The 24,102-nt window shown below is 34.3% G+C and overlaps 1 protein-coding gene across 1 annotated transcript; it reads right to left on the reverse strand.

Annotated features, from left to right (window-relative positions):
- Positions 1-4,023: 4,023 nt before the first annotated feature.
- On the reverse strand, positions 4,024-22,856 carry olfm3a (olfactomedin 3a). The gene is made up of 6 exons (XM_088598355.1): positions 22,532-22,856; positions 8,895-9,038; positions 6,856-7,011; positions 6,221-6,440; positions 5,688-5,794; positions 4,024-5,282 (listed from the first exon to the last, which is right to left on the reverse strand). Exons 1-6 carry the CDS (start codon positions 22,598-22,600, stop codon positions 4,605-4,607), a joined length of 1,374 nt encoding a protein of 457 aa, XP_088454481.1. The 5' UTR covers positions 22,601-22,856; the 3' UTR covers positions 4,024-4,604.
- Positions 22,857-24,102: the final 1,246 nt, after the last annotated feature.

Genomic DNA, 24,102 nt, shown 5'->3' on the forward strand with positions numbered 1-24,102 from the left:
AATGAAACAACTGCAATAATCTTTTTACTTACTTTGAATTCAGAAGATGATGGTCCAGAATTTCCATTTCCATCTGTTAAGTTAGCTTTATATTACTGGTATTGCATTTTCGGATCGCCACATTAAAATTAAACCAGCAGATCGCTTCTTGAGTTAATTGCAACAGACAGACAACAAGCATCAGTTTTACAAGAATTTGAAACCGCATAATGTGTATCAAAAACAGAACAACACAGTCCACAGCCAAACAATGAATTTAAATTCAGACATAAGATTCAATTACATAAGATTCAAATTAATTTCATTTCACAAGTGTGAAAGCCTAATTAGTAATCTAATCATTAAACTTTGATACAGCCAAGAGAAAGGTTCAATGTGACAAAATAAAGTGGCTATCATGGGAGAGTTTAATTTTCCTCTCGCAGTCTGGGAAAAATCATCAGGGACGCCGGTATATGAAACTGAAATGGTAGACACATAGCTGATAATTTCTTTTTTTATTCAACTTGTGAAAACACCTACTAAAGCGAATGCCTTTACTGATCTAGTGTTTTCAGAACTGAAGAACATGAGAAAGATAACTAATGAGAGGATGCCATAGAGCCCATCTATCCTATTTGATTACTAGGCAGATTTATTCAGGGATCTTGTCCAGCTATTCCTTAAAACAATATCAACAAATAAGATGCTTAGGTAGCTTGTTCCAGTCTTACATAAACCTTTGTGTATAGAACAGAGACCTATTCTCATAATTTTCCTATAGTTTCCACATGTTTCCTTTGGTTTGTGTTTCTGTTGATTCTGAAGGACTTTGCAGTGCCTTTGAGGATTTTAAATACTTAGATCAAATTTCCTCATAATAGCCTGTCAGTATAAGACATTCCTTCAGCCCAGGAATGCATGTGGTCACAGAGATACAGTAACTTTTCTTCTGTGCTGACCAAGACAGGACCTTATACTTTAAATGACTTCTTAGTAGAGCACTGTGTACCTTTTTGCAATATGATATGATTTATACATTTGATTTAAATTCTATACCATACTTTTATCTATATATAATTCTGTTGGTCTTTTTTTTGCTTTCCCAAAATTACCAATAAGTAGATACAGCGAGGAAAGCAGGTTAAGAGTGATCATAATCTAATATTTACTTTGAAGTGCACTTAAACTGTAAAGGTAGTATCCAAAACAAAGATTTATATTTTCAGGAAAGGAGAATAAGAAAGACAAAGCTTAGGGAAGTAGAATGGGTTCAGATAGATATTGAATCAAATAACGATGGTGTCAGATACACTGTAAACATATTTAGCTTGAAGTACAGAAGAGATGAATCCCCAAGAGTAAAAAAGAATCAAAGTCTAGAAAGTGGTGACCCAAATGGTTTAATATATCAATTAAGTAAATTACACAGAGAAAAGAAAACACTTTATAAAATGATTAAAAAAAGAACAGGTTCCAGTTAAACAAAAGGAGCCATTTAAATCTGGGTTCTGAATGATGCATAGTACAGAAATAGCTCATTAGTGTTACTAATGATCTGCTCATGACTGGACTGTTTTAAGTTCTGTCTAAAAAACCTCAGTGCTTCCATTTAAATTGTTGATCATACCATCCTGCTGAATAAATTAGAGAGGATTGTTAATTTCAATGGAAATGCTTTGTCATTGTTTTATCTAAGTTTTATCTAATGATAAAAGATGATCAAATCAGGCATTTTTTTCGTTTAAACAAAATTACTGTAGGCATTTACTTTACCCTGAAGGGCAATGTTCTATATCACATTATTTTTTAGGATAAATTTATGATATGATAGGGCATCCATCTTCATTTTTGTACTGGCGATACCCAAATTTATGTTCACACAAATGTGATGTTAATCAAGTACCATGCACCTTGTGACACTGCTTAAAAAATTATTGCAGCAACATATTTTAGATCTGAACTCTAACATTTCACAAAACGGAGGTCATGTCGATTGGGTATTATCTTTGATCCGAGCCTTGCATTAGATGCTCATGTTCAGTGTTGTGAAAGTGTCTATATTTCATCCACAACACTGCGCATACTGTATCTCATCTATACCTTCACATCTGAAAACTAATGTTTGCTTAGTTTTTGTATCAGAATTGTATCCAAGCATATTTGTAAGCTGCAACATGTGTAGAGTTCAGAGGCTTGGATCTTAACTAAAATTAAAATGCATGAGCATACTGTATACCCGTTTTAGTTTCCTTGCACTGGCTCCCTCTGGATTTCAAAATAATAGCCAAATTAAAGCTATTCACCATTGTAGGTTTGAATGGTTTGGCTCCCGCATTTCTGACTACATTAGTGAACTATTAACATGCCACTTGCATTATTTGGGCTCTGGCCTTCTTTCAGTTCCCAAAACAAGGTCGTGAACACTGGAATAATTTTGTCTGCTGCTCAAAAGCTATGACATAGTCTCCTATCCCATATCGGAGGATTTTGAATGTCATACGGCATTTTCAAATCTTTCCTTAAAAATCACTTTTATACTATTGCTTTTAGTTCTGTTTAATTTAAAGTATTAATGTGTGTAAACATGTCTTTTTTGTTTTTAAAATACCTTGAGATAACCTATTCACAAAAGGCATTATATAAAATATACATGAACCGTCTTTATCAAGAGTATGAATAATTGTGGAGGTGATTCTATCTTCTTATTATGATGATAATCTACAAGCATACAAGGGATATTAGAATAACTTGGAAAGAGAGACAAGGATATTGAAATTGAGGCAAAAATTATGTTTGATTCAGTATTACAAAATCAAAAGGATAAAGTAGTGTCTCACTTATAAAAAAAGGATTGTAGGAGTCTAGAACAAGCTACCCAATCATGTTTTTGAAGCTGATGAGATCCTTGGATTACTCATCTAATAAAAATCTAGTATATTTGCTAACTTCTTATGTTCTAAAGGAACACCATCATGTTGAAAGGAATGTGGTCAAATGAAAATCAGAAGTCAGTATAGATACTCATAGTACTTATTTATCACAAATTGGTAAAATTCCAGTAATCTTTTTTAACTTAACTTGAATTTGTTCATTTCATTGAAGAAAATAAAATCACACTTATCACAGTGCGCACTTATGCAACCAGGGTGTTGTAGGTTTTTGAATTTAAATTATTTTTCCTAATAATGATCTATTTGTTTTTCTCTTGAATTTTGTTGGTTGCAAGGTCACATTAAAGATGGAAAAATGTCTGACATGATTTATCTTGATTTCTAGCTTTACATCACAGGAATCTGCATTTTCAATAAGGGTGTGTAGACTTTTTATATCCACTGTAGATGTGTAACAATGATGTAGCTCATCATTGAGAAATTGTGCTAACTTACTTTTGGATATGTTGATTAAGGAATTATATTAATGATCATCAATATTTGGAACTATCATCATTGTTCAGGAGGCAGTTTTCTCCTGGAGATTTTAATTAATAGATATACAATCAGTGCTGAAATGACTCTTGTGCATTGGTTTAAAATAAAAATGAAATACTGTTGCTTTAGTATGACCCCTTAATTATGCTATAATTATATGGTCTTTTCAAATCAAGCAGATTTTAAAAGAGCATAAAAAGTGTTATTTTTTTAACAGGAGTTTGTGGTTTTCAAAAATTATATAGTTCTATTATCTGTGTGATGAGTAACTTATCAAAATGTGTTAATTTCATTGCATGGGTAATTTGTTAGCGTATAATGGTTTAATGGAACATGCTTGGTGGTAGATATTAATTAACATGTATAGAGCAGGACAGTGTAATGGCTATCTGTATGAATTGCTCATCCAAATGTTATGTACAATCATTCCCTGAAAATAACACTGTGTATACAGCATATCTAAGGGTAAAAAGCAAAAAGAGGATTGATATCTGCATGTTATGTATGTTAAAGATGTAAATGTCTAACATACAGTACTGGGTGTTTAATGAGGTAAAGATGATTTTATACAACCTTTGAAGCACTGATCAAATTAAATGAACAAAGAAATCAGTTAAATTCTGTATATTTTATAAAAATAATACTGGATTAATTCTCACAGAGGCATTGAAGTGATACAATAGGTACTACAATGAGTGACATTGCTCTTTTTTCTTCAAAAAAATCTGTCAATCAGTTTTGGATTGAAAACATTTTACAATGATTCAAATGTCTAATTAAGAATAAAAAACAATACACTAATCTTAAACATTTTAAACACAACATTCACTTTAAAAAACACTATTTGCTGCAGTGAAACAAAGTTAGCTTAACAAAAACAAACAACATAGTAAACAAGTGCTGAACAAAATCTTGACATTCATGCACAAAAGCTACTTATAGCCTCTGGCTTACAAAACTAAATCATATAAGGCTTAATTTTACTCTCAGCCATTTGTAGATATAGAGGAATCTATGTCACCTTAAAACTGATCCTGTTGTAATTGGGTTCATATTGTTTTGTCATCCAAAGCTGAAACAAGTATACAAAAGTGTTTTTAATTCAAAGACCAAAAGTGTAAAGACTGCCCACTTTGGAAAAAAAATTAAGTTGGTTATCAAGAATTACTTTGAATTATTGTGCAGAAAACCCATCTATGCATCATCATCAGTCTTAATAATGTGAAAAAGTGTTACATTGAACAAAACTTGGTGACCATTGTTCCACGCATAAAGGGCCCTGTCTCTGGCATTGTAATCTAGCATGGAAATATGAAAGTACTGGTTATGGAAAGGGATGTCCATATATTCGTACGTTGAAGTCTTAGTGGAATACGAGTAATACACCTTGGCTCCAGTTAAGTGAGAATTTGTGATATACAGAGTTCCACAAATCATGAATGATTCTCCCGCATTTCTTTTAGAATACTCTGTATTCCAGGTCTTTAGGACTTCCAGTGTCTGTGGATCTAACTGGCTGAGGACAATATTGCCAGCATTTTGATTGGTAGCATACACAGCCCACAGACCCATCTCGTCTGCCATAAGGTCAATGTCAGAGAAGCCTCCCCAAGTATAGGGGTAAACATTGTGGAAACCAGCATACTCCAGAGCTCGTTGGGCAAGAATCCTGCCAGTTTCAAAGCTGTACTTGACAATAATGTTACTCTGATACTTGTTATAGTAAAGAGAGCCATTGTAGACCACATGGTTTGTCCCAGCCCATTTGAAAGGAAGGTTGTAGGTCCGAGATTCCACCCCAGTCACAAAGTCTGCAATTGACTTGTACTCACGGACTATTTTGTTGTTGGTGTAACTGTCCATATACCAAACCTATGTCAAGCAAAAAGCAAAAGCTATAAATAGTATTTTGACTCTGATTAACAGTACAGACAGGCATTCATAATAACTACCACTAAATATAATATACACTTTAAGATGAAGTACTCTGAATTTAACACATTAGTTACATAATAAAAAATCACATTGCCAAGCTGTCAAGTAGAGTCTAAAAAAAGGCTACATACACAGTGATAGTGCTTATGCACATTATTAAAATGATTCTCATTTAAAGACTTACTTATAGTCCCGGGACCCTCTTTTTAATATACAAAAGGAAAAAGAGACAATACTGAATATTTCGTACATATTCTTTATTTCTCATAAACATTTAGTACAAAGAAAGAAAACATGGAAATATTTAACTTTAAGTGCACATAAAAAACTCACATAACTTACCCTATTATTTTTTTGAGATGCTTGTGGATCAGTCATCCAAGCGCCAAATCTTGTTCCAGATGTCTTTATTGTAATGGGTCCAGTGATTTTCATTAATTTTCCACATGCTGTTAATAAAGAAACATTTTTTTCTATGAAAATTCTTCAAGCCAATTGCCATTTTCAGGTTTTCCCAATGAAGTCTTACAACAGTATCGAAATACCAATGTTTCAGAAATTATTTTGCAAAGCCTCATTTATGCATCAGTTGTGTACTTCGGACAAATCAAAACTGATTGATCTCAAAACTATGTAAAAAACAACTTCACCATACGCACTAGCAATTACGTTCCAAGACTAAATTGTCCATGTTCTGATATTTCTGGTATCTGCTGTTTGACCTCTGTCAATTGCCCAACAGTTATTATCTCTGGACTATCTTTGTAAAAATGTGTATGCCATTGCTTACAGTGGAAAGAGTTTCTTTAAATTCCTGAATGAAAGTATTTGTCTATTGAGCTAAATTATGTCAGATAATAAAAGACAGGTCTTACTTAGTTTTGTCATGCAGTTTCTTAGTCTGGTTTCTAGACCGATTACTCTTTGGTGTAGTTCCTCATAGTCATATGCTCCAATCTCCTCCTGGATTCCAGTAAGTACTGCTGATAGGTTCCTGATCTCCTCTTTGAACTGTGTGATTAACTTGGCATCTGTTTTGTACTGCTCCAAAACTGGGATTAAAGGCTGCAGTTCATCCATCTTTTCCTTAAGCTCCTGTGAAGAGATCGGGGAGTATGACAAGACATGGCTAAATGCAGCTTCCAGACAATGAATATTTTATGTTGTTCATTCATCTGAAATACAACCTGTTCATTTGGCATTGAAATAACAGGAACTACGACAGGAAACCCATAGAAGTCAGAGGAGCAGAATTATCCCCATCTTGCCAAATGTAAGCATGGCTATTATACTTAAGGAGAAATTATAATATTGTTAAATATTATGTAACATTTTAGAATAAAAAAGGTTATTTATATTGTGTACTAATTGCAATTCAGTGAATCTGTTTTGATTTGCTTAAATGTCTTCACTTCATTCACAAATGGCTAATCACCATCTGCTATACAGATAAAGAGTAACAGGTTAAATTTCTATACAAACGTATATATTAGACACATTGATATCCTACCTGGAAATGCTTGGTCATCAATGTTTTTCTGTCATCTTCAACTTGTCGAAATTTGGACCTCAGTCCTTTCATTTGGGTTTCCATTTTTAAAACATATTGAAAATCTCTTTGCGTCCTCAAGTTTAACACCTCTATAGACTGTGACATATTCTGGACCTGTCAAACATTTGATGAAATCAGTTCATCTATTAGAAGCACTCATCTGAGTTGAATTTGTTCAACTCTGATATCTTTATTTCAAAGTAGCACTACATCAATATTTGTACTGTTTTGAAGAGAAGACTTCCTAATACCTCACTGTAAAATAGAAATGCATTAAAGTAAATCTGAAGACTGAATCCCACCCACACATACCTTCCTGATACGATGCATTTTGATTTATCTCTTTATCTGTCATTATTAATGTGCCCTAATTCCAGAAACTCATTTTTTTAGAAATAGGACTCTACGTACATTAAACACACTAATATAGACCACTGGCAGAATGCCAATGTCACTTTAATGACCTTTTAACCATAAAATGTACATTCTAACATCTGTGAATTAATCTTTCTGGTGATTTCTCTCCTTGTGGATTAACAGCTCATGAATTAATCATTACTTATTGCCAAGAAATAGATGGTTGACAGATGTTATGTGATTGTGTATTTATGTTTAATGGTGGGAATAGTTAGAAGCAGACCTTACCATCATATGCTTTTCAACATAGCTTTCCATATGGAATACAATCATATACTACATAAACTGTTTAGCATAAACACACACACACATATATATATATACAGTATACTGCAATCAAAGTGCAAAATGGATCTGCTTTATCTTGTACATCATGTATTGATTGTTCCTCTTGGAGTGTAGTTCTTAATAAAATGGCAGAATTCTCTACATTGTAAATAGACAGCTTTTATGTTAAAGCAATATAATGAAATATGTTGATGGACAGGCCTTTAGAACAGGGCTCAGACTGTAGTCATACATTCTTTAAAAAGCAATGGCACATGGCCATTGATAGATTTCTTTGCATTCATCCAGTATGCTGCAGTATAAGAAACCTCAATTGGGCATTGCAATTTTTCTTGTAAAACGTTTTACTGCATTTGGCAAAATGCAGTTTTGTAGTTGAAAGAGTGCTATATTGATCTACTTTAAATGTGTTTAAAATCTAACATTTTAGAAATTTTAATGACAGTGATTAACATGGACAACAAGCGTTCTGTCTGAAAAGCTCTGATGCAGAACGCCACTTGCATTTTAATAAAAAAATAAACCATGCTGTTGTACAGATTGTGCAACTTAACATATATTTGCTCTGTTATGACAAAAAGATGTTATCACTTTTTACACAATTGCTCTCTATTGTAGTATTTTTCTTTGACTGGATCCTGCTTTTTGTAATCACTTAATGAAATGCTTTCTCTGCGTATTTTTCATAACTGACAATGAAATTTAACCAAGGGCATCTGATCTTCATCCCTGAAGGCTGCCTCTCTGCAGGTTTTCATTCCAAATCATCTCTTAACTCTTAACAGCTGATTATTAGCTTAACTGAACAATTTTAACAGCTTCTCCCAGCTCTTCAGGTGCTGCTGCTTTAAGGAGACCATGAACATGTGCAGACATACCAGTCCTCCAGGACCAGGATTGGACATCACTGTAGCTTTGAGCTTTGGCTCACTGCTTTCTAGCATTTGGTATGTTTACACTTGGAATTAATCTGTTCTGTGCTTCAAGCAGTGATTCCATATATACCCTTTCTCATTCTAATTCTCTTAAAGTCTGTCTCATTTCTGCAGAGCTGAGCTTAAGTACAGCATATAATAAAATACATAAAGTACATATAGTCCTGTAGACAAAGTCTAAATATATATAGAGAAAAACACTGCAGACATTGCAAATTAAAATTATTTTCTCTTCTGTTATTGGTGAGATACTATATAGCCACATTTTGCCATTACTGGATGTACATCCGTTTAACTCCAAACAGATGTAGGCTGATCTTAATTATCACTTAACAAACGTATCTGAAACCCATTTACCTTCTCCAGCAATTGGCGGAGTTGTCTGCTCTTTGCATCTCTGGAGCAAAGATTTTGCTCTGGGGCTACCACTGTGCAAATACACCGTCCATCTGGGTCCTGGGCCGAGCTGTACACCTGCCAGCCTTCCTTTGGACCAATAGTCTAAAGAGAACAGAGTAAAAACAGAAAACAAAAACGCACAATGGCAATCATAATAAGAAATTTCAATTTTTTGTTTTTTGCAGAACTTTTTTCAACAATATTCTCTATATATGTGTGTATAGTACAGGGGACAGTACTTTTCCCACTTGTCTTACGCTATTCAACTTGTTCAGATTTTTTGACAAGTCTGAATACCAATCTATACTACCAAACATGACAGGGTGCATTAACTGAAAAGCAGATGGAAAAAAACGTAAGCTTTCTAAACACAAATCATACATTTATGAATGACACAAGAAAATCCATCAAACAAATCATAAGCTTTTTCAGTGCAGCTGATCACTAGTTTAATATTCTATACATTTTTAGGGTTTAAAGTTTTAAGGCCCTTAAGGTATACCTTAAAAACACCTTAAATCTTAAATGTATCTAAGGTATTCAGCACAAGTAAGACAAATGACATTATGCATTAATTTTCAGTAATAGGAACTGTACTATATTTCATATACAGTACAGTATTGAGTAGCCGAGAAATACTACAAATGACAGTTTTATATTTTGTTCACAAGAAGAACACTTATGTGTTTTTTCTATGGTGGAGGGTTCATTACTACTATCACATTGAATTTGCAGTGACTAAACTGTCATGTTGATGTATTCAAGAAACAAGGAGAATGACAACAATTAAGTATGCAAGAAATACTGCTATATTCCTGTATTTCTCATGTCCAGTAGAAGAAAATCAATTATAAATTACAAAGTGTTGTTAAAAACTTTTGACATTTAGATGTAGCTGGAGCTGAATCAAACTATTTTATAACTTAACTGAAACACCATGCAAGTGCTTAACCAGAACAGCCACAAATTACCGGAGGCAATTAGACCCACGGTTATAACTTGGATCCATTTATCTAGTCACATAGTCAATACTGACTTTAGTGGAAACAAATCTTCCTAGTTTGAAATCCACTTGAAAACTCAGAAAGTAAAACAAATAGAGTAGAAAATCATAACTAATTTCAATGTATTTTAAAGATCTTGGGAAGTAATGACCCTGTCTTAACTAAAAGCAATTCACCAGCCTATCTGGCCAACGTGCTGTTGCTAATATTCCAGCCATGGGTCCTCAAGTCTTAAACATTAGAGCTGCTGGAAGATGTCCAAATCTTCATGACACCTAAGCTGCAGTAGAATAACTCAGCCAGTCTTCCTTGCCAATAGATCAATATCACCAATATCCCATTCTGTCATGTGGAAGGAGGTATGCTTCCATAGTAATTGTAGTTATTCTATGGTATTAAGGCAAACTAGCATTTTAATGTGACGCTGAGAAATTAAATGAGAAATTATGCAACTTATGCATAAAAAGTATGTATCGTTTGGAAGCATTGTTGCCAATTGAAAATCAAGTTTAAATGAAGGGTTATTAATTGAATTGTATTACTCTTTGCTGTTACTAAGCTAATATTGATTACTGTCAATTGGCTGATTGGTTGTTTGGAACAAAACTGGCAACAATGTTTAGACTGGAGGGTTCATCAGTGCTGAGCACCAGTACAGGAGTTAAGACAAGTGTTTTTTATATTGTATCAAACTGGCCACCAATTAGTCATCTATTTAAGGAGAAGAAAACCCCAAAAATGCTGTTGGCAATTTTTGTCTGTTCTATCCAAATAACACATATTTCACTGCATTCTGCTTAAGTGTGGAACAAATGAATTAGAAATGCAAAGTGAAACAGAGTGGGATCTTCAAATCAAAATTTCAACCAAATTGTGAAACCTCACACAGACTGTTATTGAAGCCAGGACCATGGAGCAGTAAGGCAGTGGTACCAACCACCATGCTGTCCATCACAGCAATACATAAAGCAGCTTAGTAACTGATTATGATACAAAGCATACTGTTTTGGTACTGAATAGAACTACACTGCTGGGGATATCATAAACAGGTCATGAATGTATTTCACTTGATGTTTTGCTCATCATTTTCAGGAAAAGAAACAGCAAATACTAATGCAACTTAGCAGATCAATACTAATATATGGGTAGGGGACTTTTCAAAGACCCAGATACAGAGAACTGCTGTTTAGGAACACTTTATTGATTGCTCTCATGTATCAGACCAAATGGATACGTAATTCTGCCGTTCCCCATAAGAGGGCAATGAAGCAGTCTACAAAAACACAGAAATTCCTAAATTCAAAGACAATTCAAAATGCATGTGGAATTTCCTTAAAGCTATCAGGTGCTTTTCAATCCTTTTCAATGTATAAAGCCAGCTGCCAAGAGGAAAAACTCAACTGATCATCTTTGAGCATCTCAGACCATATGATTCATAATTCTGAAGAATTTTACTAGAAAAGCAGGCCTACTTTACCCCAAGATGAGATCCATTATACACTGACTTGACGCAGAACACAGAGGAATCCAATCATCTGTCATCCAGCTTTGAATTCAGACTTCAGCAGTTTAGAGCCTTTGAACGAAGTAAACAACCATCTCACTAAAGCATTTTTGCTCTGCAATTTTCTGCCTACCGATTTAACCCAAGGGCTACACTTCACAACACTATGGGCATGGAACAACTTGTGGTTCAAAAATGTCACAATGGAGGCCATGTTTAAAGCTCTGATGCAGAGAGTGGCTACTTAATTGTAGAAACAATTATGGCGCAGTCCAAGCTTTTTGTAAGGCAGTTGTAGACCGATCTAAGATTTGGCAAACGTTTGATTGCACACCTGTGACAAACAAAGGACAAATATCTTAGCACATAAGGAATGATACATTTGGTTTTGGAATTATTTGAATAATTTCTTGGGTTTTCCTTTCAATTTCGTTGAAGAAAAAAATATCACAGAAACTTAAGGCCAGGGTTGTAGTCTTAGATCTTTTTACAAAAACACTTAATCGTCAGGTAAAGGGCTCCACGTAGCATTAAATGCAATATATGATTATGTGTAAAAACAAATACCAGTAATTATCAGAATTTAATCTTCCTTCTAGGACCTATTAATTACTTCATAGAGGGTGTAGATATGAGCTCTGTGGTTCTATACAAACAGAAGGATTTACTGCAGCTACCCCAAAGGTTTTGCAGAATTCTCCACTGAGTGATTTAACTATTTAAACTAAAAAAATAGTTCACTCTATTATTTTGTGGGAAAATGTACACATTAAGAATATTATTGCATTTTTGTACAAATATCTCAATCTACCACTGTTCATCTGTTTCTCTGATATTTTAAACCAATTTAGTATCACTCCATCAAGGTACTTTTACACGTGTTAAATACGGGGCAAACAATGGAGTTACTGGAATGCTTGTATTGTTTTTATCATTAAAGAAGCGTCAGAGTGAAAGTTACTTGGTGGATCACATGTATAGCTACCACATTTTGGACATAATTTTATAATTAAGTGTTATAGTGTTCTTTTCTTCTCTTTCAAAGCATGGCAGGTTACTTTCATATCTGCAATATACAGTAAGAACCATTAACCTAGTCTTGTGGTTAAAGACATGGCTGCCAATCAAGATGAGTTTTGGTAATTGCACTTATTGCATTATATCTTGGTGGTAAAGTGTGCTAAATCTAAGAAAAGTCAGTGTACTCCCAGTCTTATTATAGATCTGCAGTGAATGTGGAAACGAGACCAATTGGTCACACAATTAGCCCATTTGGTGTGCCTCCTCAATGAAAGGAATCAGAAGTTTCTCTCAACTCCAAATTATGAACTCAAAATCTTCTCTGAAACCAATGAAAGTGTTCAAGAAAGGAGTATGATTATAATGAACCACATATTAAAGATCTTATTTTCACTACCAAAAATAAATTCCCAAATTCAAAACTTTAATTATGCTTTGGGTATATATTTATCATATAAGGTTTGGAAAAAATGTATCTTAAATGAAAACCTACTTAATTTCAAAGAGGTGACAGCAGGGTGTGGGTATATATAACTTGTTGTGTCAGTTCAGAAGCAAGTCAAGGTGTGTTGATCCTAATAAAATGGTGCTGGATGTATGAAGAAAGTGGTTGTGGTTTACTGTACAGTATGTAGAAATGCAACTTATCCATATACTAACTACATTACCACTAGAAGGACATTCACCCAGTTTGAAGCTAAAAGGGCAAGCCCTTGAACAGGAACAGTTTCTATAAAAGGTTGCATATCACCAAGAAGTTGATGACCTGCTGTGGAGGTGAAAATTACTAACTGTGAGATGGAAATCATAAGCAACTATGGATATTAATGAAATATGTCAAATTATGACTGCATTAGTGCAGCAAGAGAAAAGCAGTAGAACAAAAGCAGAGAACAAAATGGAGACTATGACCCATTGTAGTTATAAAAAAAATATTTAGTAAGTCTTCAGGCAGAAGTTTTACAAAGCTTTGTCAAGCTTCATCTTAGTTGATGAAGGACCCCAATTTTGTTACAACCTTAATAGCTTATCTTTCCCAGTATGCCAGTCTAGTTTGAAGTTGCTAGGCTGCTTGGTCTTTGAACATGAGCAGTTTCAAAAGACGAAGGAAGAAAAAAGGCTTTCACCACTGGAACCTTATTAATGATCAATGCCGGTTGAGTACTTGACAGGTGAAGTTTGAAAAAATAACCTGTAATGACAAGTTTTCAGGTGAAACCTGAAAAATAACTCAGTGTGATGAGATAAAGAGCTTATCTGTTCACTACAATAAGACTGTGCTTGCACGGCATTGATGTTTATTTTTATATCATATGAGGTAAGCTCAAATCCTCTTTAAATCAGTGTGTTATTTAATTATAGTATATACTATAGTTATTACATATTGGGATTTTCACCAGAAAACTGAAGCATTTGTTGTATTTTAATTCCTCTAAATATACTGTGCATTGAAATGGCTTTAATTGGAAAATGGCCTTAATGTGGCAATGGCACAGAGGATTATAGGATATGATTTACCACCAATCGGTCAAATCCACATCATCCACTGTTGCAATAAAGCAAAATCCATCATTCAGGATCCCAACCATCCCAGCCACAAATTGTTGCCCCCCCTACCCTCTGGCAAGCGGTACCACACTGTTAAAGCAAGGACCACTAGACTCAAGAGCAGCTTCTATCCCACGGCAATATGCATCCTGAACAGCTAACTGCAGTACCTTAATACACATCGCACTACACACTTTTTACATAGTCTACCATTTGTTGGGGTCTCACTACTACATATTTATTTTTCCACAACTTACTTATTGTTCCTGTTGTCTACATTGTGTGGTGTTGTCTGTTGCATTGTGTATGTCCTGAGAGATCAGCGCTTAAGGACATTAAGAATTCCAATGTACAGTACAGTATGTGCACAGTACATATGGCAATAAACTACTCTACTACTCTACTCTAATTTACATTATTTCGAAAAAGGTCATGCATGCATTTGTTACATTTAGCTTCAACACTCTGGATTTACTTCAAGGGATTCCAGTTACTGGAAAGACAACTGCCTCATATTCCATTCTATTGAACTGATATATTAAATACTGACTTCCACTGTTTGGACAAGAGGTTAGAAAGAGAGCCAGACATAAAACAGGACTCCCACACTTTGTCCTGTAGAGCTAAAAATCTTTCAGGTTCAATTCCCATCAACCTCCCAGTTCCTTATTGAACCACACATTGGCTTAATTAGTCAAACCAAGCATGATATATAGCATATACTGAACATACACAGAGTTTAAAGAATAAGACCTCTTCTAGACCAAGGTCTGAGACTATATATTGTTGTACAACACCTAGAGATTATACTGTATAACCTTTCCAGAGTTTTTTAAGCTCTTTTGCAGATCTTTGTATGACTATGTGGGTCAACTCAATTACACTCTCCTACAGTATGTGTAACGTCCATAAAATACAATTCATGTGACTGTCTTTCCCATTTTTTCCTGAAGAATGTATTAAACCTTGATAATATAAACTACTTTACATCTAAGAATTTTAATCGACTTCTCCAACCTAGGCCAAATCAGTAGAATAATTGGTAAAACATAATAAACAATCAATATATCAAGGGGAAAGAGTGAACACCCTTCACTTAATATGTTCCTGTCACTTATGTTGAGTAATAGTAACGTGCAAATATCAAGACTTTATTTTGGGGAAATTAGTATGAATTATTTGATTGCTTATTGTAACTTTCCATGGGTAACATCTGTGGCTTCAATTATATCTAATGAAGCTTTTTACTCCACTGTAGCTGAATACAGCTTTATCCAATTCAGGGTCTTGGGGGAGCCAGAACCTATCACCACCAGCAACAGGTGCACGGCAGGATACATCTTGGACGGGATCTTGGACACTCAGACTAGGGCCAATTTGTCCAGAAATCAATTAACCTACCAGTATGTCTTTAGACTGGGAGCAAACCAGTGTATCAGGTGAAAACCCAATGAACATGGGGAGAACATACAAACTCCACGCAGATAGCACCCCAGGTAACCAATTGAACACAGGGCCCCAGCACTGCGAGGCAGCAATGCTAACCTCTGCAATCAATCAAGAATTATCCTATTTTCCAACATCTTTATCAAAAGCAATTATGAACAGTATAAGCCTAAGGCAGTCATATTTATATTAATATTTTTGAAAAAAGAGAAAATAAACTGCAACGTACAAGTCAGTTTTTTAACCAGTATAAATGCACATACAGTAAGTAAAATCTGGACACTTAGGCAAAGGACCACTGCATAGTGTGAATGCGTATTTTTAAAACATGTAAAGTATCAGCTGGTGAGCTACTGTATGTTTTTAGAGAAAGATAAAGTATTAATTCAAACTGCAACCCAGTTAGAACTATACCATCCAACATATCTAGTGCTCTGTCCCATATAAAGGTAACAGGGAGAGGAGTAATTTTAGAATGACTGTTGAAACGACTGGATCAGCCATTGGGCGAGAAGGTAAAACACACCGTCATGGCACAAAAACTGCACATTCTGAAATACAGATTCAGAAATCTATTTCTCTCTCATATATGATAAAATGATACAAAGTAACCTTTTTAAAGACCATCTTCTTTCAAGTACTTGTATTCTACAATGAAAGAGAAATATAGCAAAACAATCAAAGGAAACTAATTAAATGTAAAATGTGAATCAACACGTACTGTATATTAAATAGAAAAATAAGGATAAAAGTAATATTATATTTAAAGAAAAAAGTATTTTTTGTTGGCAATAGATCACTGAAATTACATCTCTAGTTTATACAATGCAGCTCATAAGCACAAATGGCTTGAAACCTTCTTCTGAAGGATATTGTGATTCTTTGTAAAATGATTGAAAAGGTATAGTGTGATTCTTTAACAATGTCCTTTCAGGTGAAGTGGTGCTTTTCTAGATGTGTACTTTCCTGATGGCAATATGAGGTTCTTAGATTTGACCTTTTTATCAGGGCACATTTATAGGTCTGACCTTTATAGTTCATAACTTAGTTCTCTTTCTTAGCAGAAGCCAATTTGTATTACTGGCATAACACTTACTGCAAGGACACCAGAGCATTTAAATCCTTGCTACAACCTCATGCGAGGATAGGTGATAGCACTTACACAGTATTCTCAGTAGGATGTTTGGTCTTGAAGGCAAGTGCTTTGGAAGACCTAAAACAGACTGAATTTCTCAACATCGAAATTACATACATTTCCCAGATTAAAAAAAAAGTCTAAAATGTTCCAACAAAAAGGAAAGATGGAGGTTTACTGCGAGACACTTCAGGTTTTCTGTAAGATCATTCCCAAATTGAATGTATGATGAGATTTTAAGCAAAGTTCCATATTTGCATATCTTTCCAGGTACAGATGTTATAATATGTATGTCACTGGAAATTGTCAAAGAATAAAAATCTTTTTCATTACTTCATTATTACTAAGTCCCGCGAACACAAAAAAAGGACAAAATAGAAGTTTTTTATACAACGCTGAATATTTAAAAAATGTCTATTTCTTACGAAGGCAGGCAAATAAAACATTTTTAATGTATCTATTCATAGGCACATACATATAATTAAACTGATCACCTCAAATCAATAATAGAGTATTTTCACATTTACAATATGTCATTAATCAGGTTCCATTGCATGGCAACTCTTGCATCTATTAGTTATAACACCCATTAATTAGAGTTATTAATTAACCATTACCAATTAAAATACTCTCCTATCTTCACTTTAACAGCCATTTATATTTTTACCTGCAAGCATCTGCCATTATGTCATCCAAAACAATGTTCAGCCACGAACAAGCAAGAACATCAAATGCCTATTCGATGTACTATAGTATTATATTATGGGTGGGCAGACTGCAAAAGCATTTAGAACTCTTCCTCAGTCTGGAGGGACATGAGTTGAATCCTAACTGACATACTCCTGCAAACTCTTGCAAACCTTAGTGTAAAACACGATGTCAAAATGTATACTGTATGCAAACCAAAAAAGAAGATAACCATCATCACTTTGGATCAAAGCATCAGTGAAATACATCTGACAAATTTGTTTTAATGCATTCTGCTTCTGTGTGTTTTCGCAAAATCAGTCCATTTCAAGTTTCATTTTAAAAAAGGTTTGAAAATTATACTTTCGAATTTGAAAATTTGAAAACTTTAACAATATTTAGATTGATGTACCTCTCTTTTCCCAGCAGAGATCAATCTTTGCTAGGATAAAGACAGCAAACTGATCAGCACATCCTAGACGCAAAGTAGCACAAGGGAAGGAGATGCAAACATATTGAAAAGATAATCGTTTCTGGGCTTCTTTGGTCACTTTTAGTTTAAAAAAGCTTATTTACACACAAAATGTGTATAATTTTTGTTATAAATAACATTAAATAAAACATTTGGGACACGGAATAAATGCCACAATTGTTGAGTTGTACAACACAATGTACAACAAATTTGCAACAAATTGCAGGTTGTGTAATGAGAGATATATACTGTATAACACAAAAAATACATTTCATAAGACAACTACATATTGTGACTTATAATTGCCCAATACAATATTACTCTCTCTCCATGTTATCCTATTTTCAGGAATCAAAGTTTGGATAAATTTGCAATAAATTTTTGTCCATTCCCCTCTATCTATCAGGATGCTTTCCAATGCATTACAGTAATCTTTAATGAGACTCAATCAGTACTTTAGGTTGGTCACTGAAATCCAATAATTCTGCTCACGAAGGATAAATGTATTTGATGATAGCAAGGACAGAGTGAATTAAAAAGAAATGTACTGAGGACTCTTACTCTTTTTGCCATGCTTTGTAAGACAAATACACAAGGAGGTGTCTGTCAGTTTTATGTCAGGTCTGTTGTAGATTAACAGCTTATGGTGAAGAAAATTGGATGTAATAGATTAGAGTAATACAATCTGTTTCATCATTATGCTAAAAGCCCCCATACTGTGTTCTAGGCTGCATTTGAAGAAAAGCTGTAACTCAGGTCTACAGCACGCACAGAAGAGCACACGGACCTTTAAGGTTGAAAATAAATTAATTTAAAAATCTAATCAATGTATCTACACATATGTACACGTGACAAAAACAATGCCCAACCTCAGTGCTAATACATTTCTGTTTTTCATATACTTTATTTTGAGATAAGAACATATGTAAGCAGCAGCTGTTTTTTAGGTCCACAAAATGCAAAAGTGCTACTGCAATATAAATACCATCCAATATAATTATTTGTCTATGAATAAGACAGCAATGACACTAAAGGTTAGTGAAACTATCTGGCTGGAGTCATTCTAATAACCACATGCTTAAAAGACTGTGGAATACAATAAGGACATTGAAAAATATATTGTATCTAAAATAATGTTGCTCCTGCTGAATGTAAAGTATTATGATAAATAGTTCTTGTTGCTTTTATTGTTTATAAAGAAGTTGTAAACTGGACATTTATTCCATATTACTTTATATTTTAGCACAAAAATAAGTGCAGGAAAGCATTGTTGTACTTTGGATTCTACCTTTTTCTCAGAAGGCTAAAGCCTAGATTCTACCGAAAATCAACACAACTGCCAATTGCAAAATCCATCCCCAGCACTGGTGGAACACTAAGTCTTCCATTGTACAAATATATTATTCTATAAACACAATATTGTCCATGGGAAATATATAACCAACAGCATGAAACAGGCTTAGGATTTCTAATTCCATATGAGTCAAAATTTGATTTAATCATTGGTTTAAAGGAAACATGGTAATGATTATGGGGATTAAACTGAAAGACCATAATTATGTTGGTCTTTTAGGATCAATAACATTTCATTTTCCATAGATTTTCTTTGCTTTGTACACTTGATCAAAGTATTTTTCTACCTGTAGACCTAAAATGCTGTATATTAAAAAGTTTTAGAAAAACTGTGATAAAAAATTTGAAAAATCACAAGAAGCTACAGTAAGTATTCATAGATCATTACAAAGCATGTTCAGGATTAAGGATTTAAATTAATTCACAATGTCTAATTGGTCTTGGTGAGTCATGAATGTACTTCTGTCTTGTGAAGGTTTTACCCCATTATGAAATTCAAAATAGTCAGCCGAGATGCATTTTAATGGGGTTATTTGTACTAGGCAAAGCAAATGTGTTTCAGGGTGAGGGAAATCTTTTTTCACTCTTATTTTATGCCCAATAAGTGCCAGGAATGGCACTAATGATATAAGCTAAAATATACTGGTGCTTATTTTCTGAGAGGTCACATTGATGTAAAGGTGAATTTATTACTAAGGAGACCATTTTAATGATTATTTTTTGTTGCATTCAGAAGCATTGCATCAACTTAGATCATACTGCATAGAGCTGACAGCTCACATTATAATCTTGAAAGACCTGTCTGGGTTGAACATTAATCTATTTAAACACACTGATTCAATCAACAGACAAATTCAGATGCAAAAAGTGTTAACTCTTCTAAAATAGATAAGAAATTGCCTTCATATACTGTAGATAACTATGTTACATCCCTTTACAGGTGTGTGGTTTAAGTACCTCATATTTTTAAAATTACTGCAATTCTGACAATTTATAAAAGTTGCAGTTGTGTAGAAATAAAATATAAGGATATTAACATAAACAATGATATTCAAAATGTGAAGACTGAGAAATGTTTGATGAAATTACCCCCATGCTGATAGTTGATGAAGGGTTCGTGAGTTGTTTTCAGCACCAAGACCAGTAACCACCTAATTATTTTACGAGACTGTAAAGTAAATAACATTTTATGTTTTTGTTGTTAAACTCTGGAATTAACCAATTACCATTCTTTAACTTTATCAGAACAGAGGATTGAGAACAGTACATGCTTTCCTCCACAATGAGTTCTTGTCAGATTTGACTGCCATTTTCTATACTACATGTCTTATGGTGCCTTATGGGAGTTAGCATTGGAGGAATAATGTGACATTCAATATCAATACTGCAAGCTTACAGGCATCCAGCGAGAAAAACAGCCTGCTCTTGCACAAGCAGTCAAGGATATGGGTGCCAGTCAAGGATATGGGTGCACCGGTAGCTGATGAATCCCAGTCACTGACTAAGCTTAAGAGAAGGTTTAGGTTCGTATCAAAGATATCTAAATTATAAAGCTCAACTTGTGCTCTACTTTAACATTTTTACAGGTTGATTTTCTCAGAAGACGCATTTTGTTTTACTTGTAGATGCAAAATAACCAACTGAATCTAAATCTTAATCTACTTTGGCTGCATATCAGTAATATGTATAAAGTAGGTTATTATAAAGTTAGGACACTCGCATATATACATTTCTATTTTGTTCATTAATTCTCCAGTCACAGAAACAAAGTGTGGGAGGAAATTAGCAACAATAATTTCAAGAATCATCAACATGATATACTCCATGGCTCTCTGACAAAAGAATTGACAGTTTATTTCACACCACCAGATTTGAAACAACAATATCTTGGCTGGATCAATTGTCAGTAGCCCTCTTGGAAGACAATAACAAAACTGGGATTGAGCTCTTACATTTTGAAGTCGATGAAAACATGTACATGCAATGGAGAGTTTGAAAACATTTTTATTATAATATTTAATTACTGGACATACAGTATATACAGCAATGTAAAGCTTTTGCTATACCATACAGAAAAAAATCAACTTCTGCAAAATTGATAAAAAGCCTTCCTTTGACTAAATAAATATTGTTGTCACAATAACACATCTCAATGTCAGGGAATAAAAGGCCTTTGAAAAAAGCCCAGAGCATACTCTTAAACCACTGTTGTTGATATTATTGGACTTAGTATAAGTGTACATTAAGAAGAACATTAAAGGTATACAAACTATTTGTGCAGGAGGGGATGGAGTGATTGTAAGTGGTAATTTAGTTAGATATTGATTACATTTTAAAACCTCAGGTAACAAAGTCATTAATAATAAATAGACTAATAAGTCAGCAATACGCGTCTAATGGCTTAAAATGTGTTCATGTAAGCACATTTTCTAAATTAGTATTTCTTTCCCTTCTTTTATCTCATGCAACACAAGAGATAAATACCTTTGTGATTGTGCATTGTGTACACTGTTCTGCATTTCGATACTATGGGAAACTAAACTGAACCACTGCATCACGTATCTCAAGTCTCCATTTCTATACAACATGTGTTAAAGCAATGTATTGTCCTTGTATTGTATTTCGTCAGGTTAACCGGGATTAATTTTTTTGTCTTTTTTTGTTTTCGACGATAGCGTATTATAACAAGCAAACAATTTTTAGTCAGCACTTGTGTATTAATTTGAATTTAGTGATGTGACGCAAATCTTATTTTTACATTGCAACTATATTGCCGCTAAAATGGCACAAAACCCTCGTTAATAAAGTTCTAGAGTTAGCTGTTCTTATCCATGAACCTAATACTAACACCATATTAGAGGGGATATTCGGATTAAATAGTAATTTAGACTTCGTATATGTTTCAGTTAATCTCGACGAGATCATCCACAATGTGGTAGAGGCGTAACAGGCGCTTAATACTTTATCACTGCTTGAATTTCAAACCGCTAGCTTAGTCATTGCTCAACGATGTGTATAAACGCTATATTTCAATTATCTGGCAGAATTTCAACGTTATTTTCCTAGTGTGAAAGCTTTGCGCCTTCAAACGTTTATATATAAAGTGCATGTGTGCATGTTGCATGCCGCGGTAGCATTCGCTCTTTTACCTTGAGCATTGAAAGCTTTCTTGAAGCATCCTCCAGTTGTTATGTTACTGATATAATTAATACGGATGTTTTGCCAGTGGCCAGCAAAGACAACCAGCTTAACGAACCGGAACGGTACAATTCTCCTAGAACTGCAGTGCTGGTTACAGTAAGCAATATATTTTACCAAGAGGATTTTTCTCCATTCTTTCTCCTCACTAAACTTACCTGTGAAGTGTTTTACATACGCACATACAATAAGCTTCATTTCATAAAGAAGAACAACCAACCAACTCACCACAGACGGATATAATCCGAACAGCATCAGCAAAAGCAGAGGATTCAGAATCCTGAACAGTGCCTGCATTCTGTTTGGAAGCAGTTGCACTTTACTCGCTCATTCACTCACAGCCTTCACTGCAGGACCTTGTCAGGTTTACTACTGGAATATGCCTGGCGATTAAAGCGCCCCAGTGGAACAAGACGGATAGATCCTCATTCATTACACCGCTCTGAGGGCTTTCGCCGTGCAAGCAATACAGAATACTCCGGTCCACACTGTCAACAGGAAAGTTTTGACCTGAAGAGAGATTTCGGGGGCTGCAAAGGAGGTGTTGTAACCTGCACAACGGAAATGACATCACTTTCTTTTCCCTTTGGGATTATGGAAAGTTTTTTTGTGTGCATGGGGGTCATTGTTTATGAGAAAGTAATTCTTACCAGAGGAAGTGTTCAATAATGCTAGAAGACACTTAGAGTTTTTCATTTTCCGTTCGAACCAGTTGAATTTTATTCCACATCAATTCTTAAAATATTGCTTTACATTAACAGTTAAACGCATACAGTAAGCCCAGATAGTTCTGGATTCTGCTCGAATACACCTGCAGCATCAGGGCAGACTTGAAGAGTCATCTCTCAGATACATACTGTATACTCTCTGCATCCCACATAAAGCATGAAATCAGAATTTGTATAGTGTATATGTTTAAGTTAACGTGTATTACAGTATCACACCAAGGTTATAATGGTCACGCGTTAAATGTCCTTGCTACATATTCTGATATACTGTACCAAAAACGCTGTAATGATATCTTGATAAACGATCCCGGTTTATGAAATTCCGAATTCCTGTGCTTTTCCTCACCTCCACTATGCTTTTTATACCTGAGACCTGGGTTAAGCATAATTCACTCTTGGTTTTTTGTTATGCAAGTAAAGGGATACATTGTAAACGCTGCGGTTTCAAGATTTTTTAATGTTACTTAATCGCACAAAGTTTCAAAATAAAAATTGCACACGGTTTCATTATATTTTTAACTGGTTGCTGATTAACAAAATCCTTTAAGTTGTTTGCTTTTTTCCCCCTGCTTAGCCTGAGAATTTTCATGTCAGTTAAATAAATTTCAAATATCCGCCTTCTCTTGCTCTTTTGTTGCTATAGTTGTAAACATCCAAGAAAGAATGATCTTTTTTGTCACTTCCAGAAGGGTCTATATATCACAAGTGTCATTAAAGGTTGATTACTGTTGGCAACAGTATTTATAGTTTGTAGAATAGTATAGAAAAAACCCTTGATGTGAACAGCTTTGCATTTTGTAAGACAGCCTAGGTATCTAATGTACATCTATGTAAATTATAAATAAAATAATTGTTATTGTATATGACATAATGCTACCACTGTCTCATGCCATAAGCATAAAGTTTAACTTAAATTCAAAGCTGTTCTGTTACTACCTTCAGTACTCTGAACTGTACTGTTTTAATGTGCTTTTGCTTCTTTATCTTTCTTACACCTGCTTCTTTACACAGGTGCATGATGACGGAGGACAAAACAAAAAAGTATTTTGGGGACAATACTAAAATGTTCAT

The sequence above is a fragment of the Lepisosteus platostomus genome, chromosome 11, assembly GCF_059453375.1.
Source record: "Lepisosteus platostomus isolate fLepPlt1 chromosome 11, fLepPlt1.hap1, whole genome shotgun sequence".
NCBI classification, from domain to species: domain Eukaryota; kingdom Metazoa; phylum Chordata; class Actinopteri; order Semionotiformes; family Lepisosteidae; genus Lepisosteus; species Lepisosteus platostomus.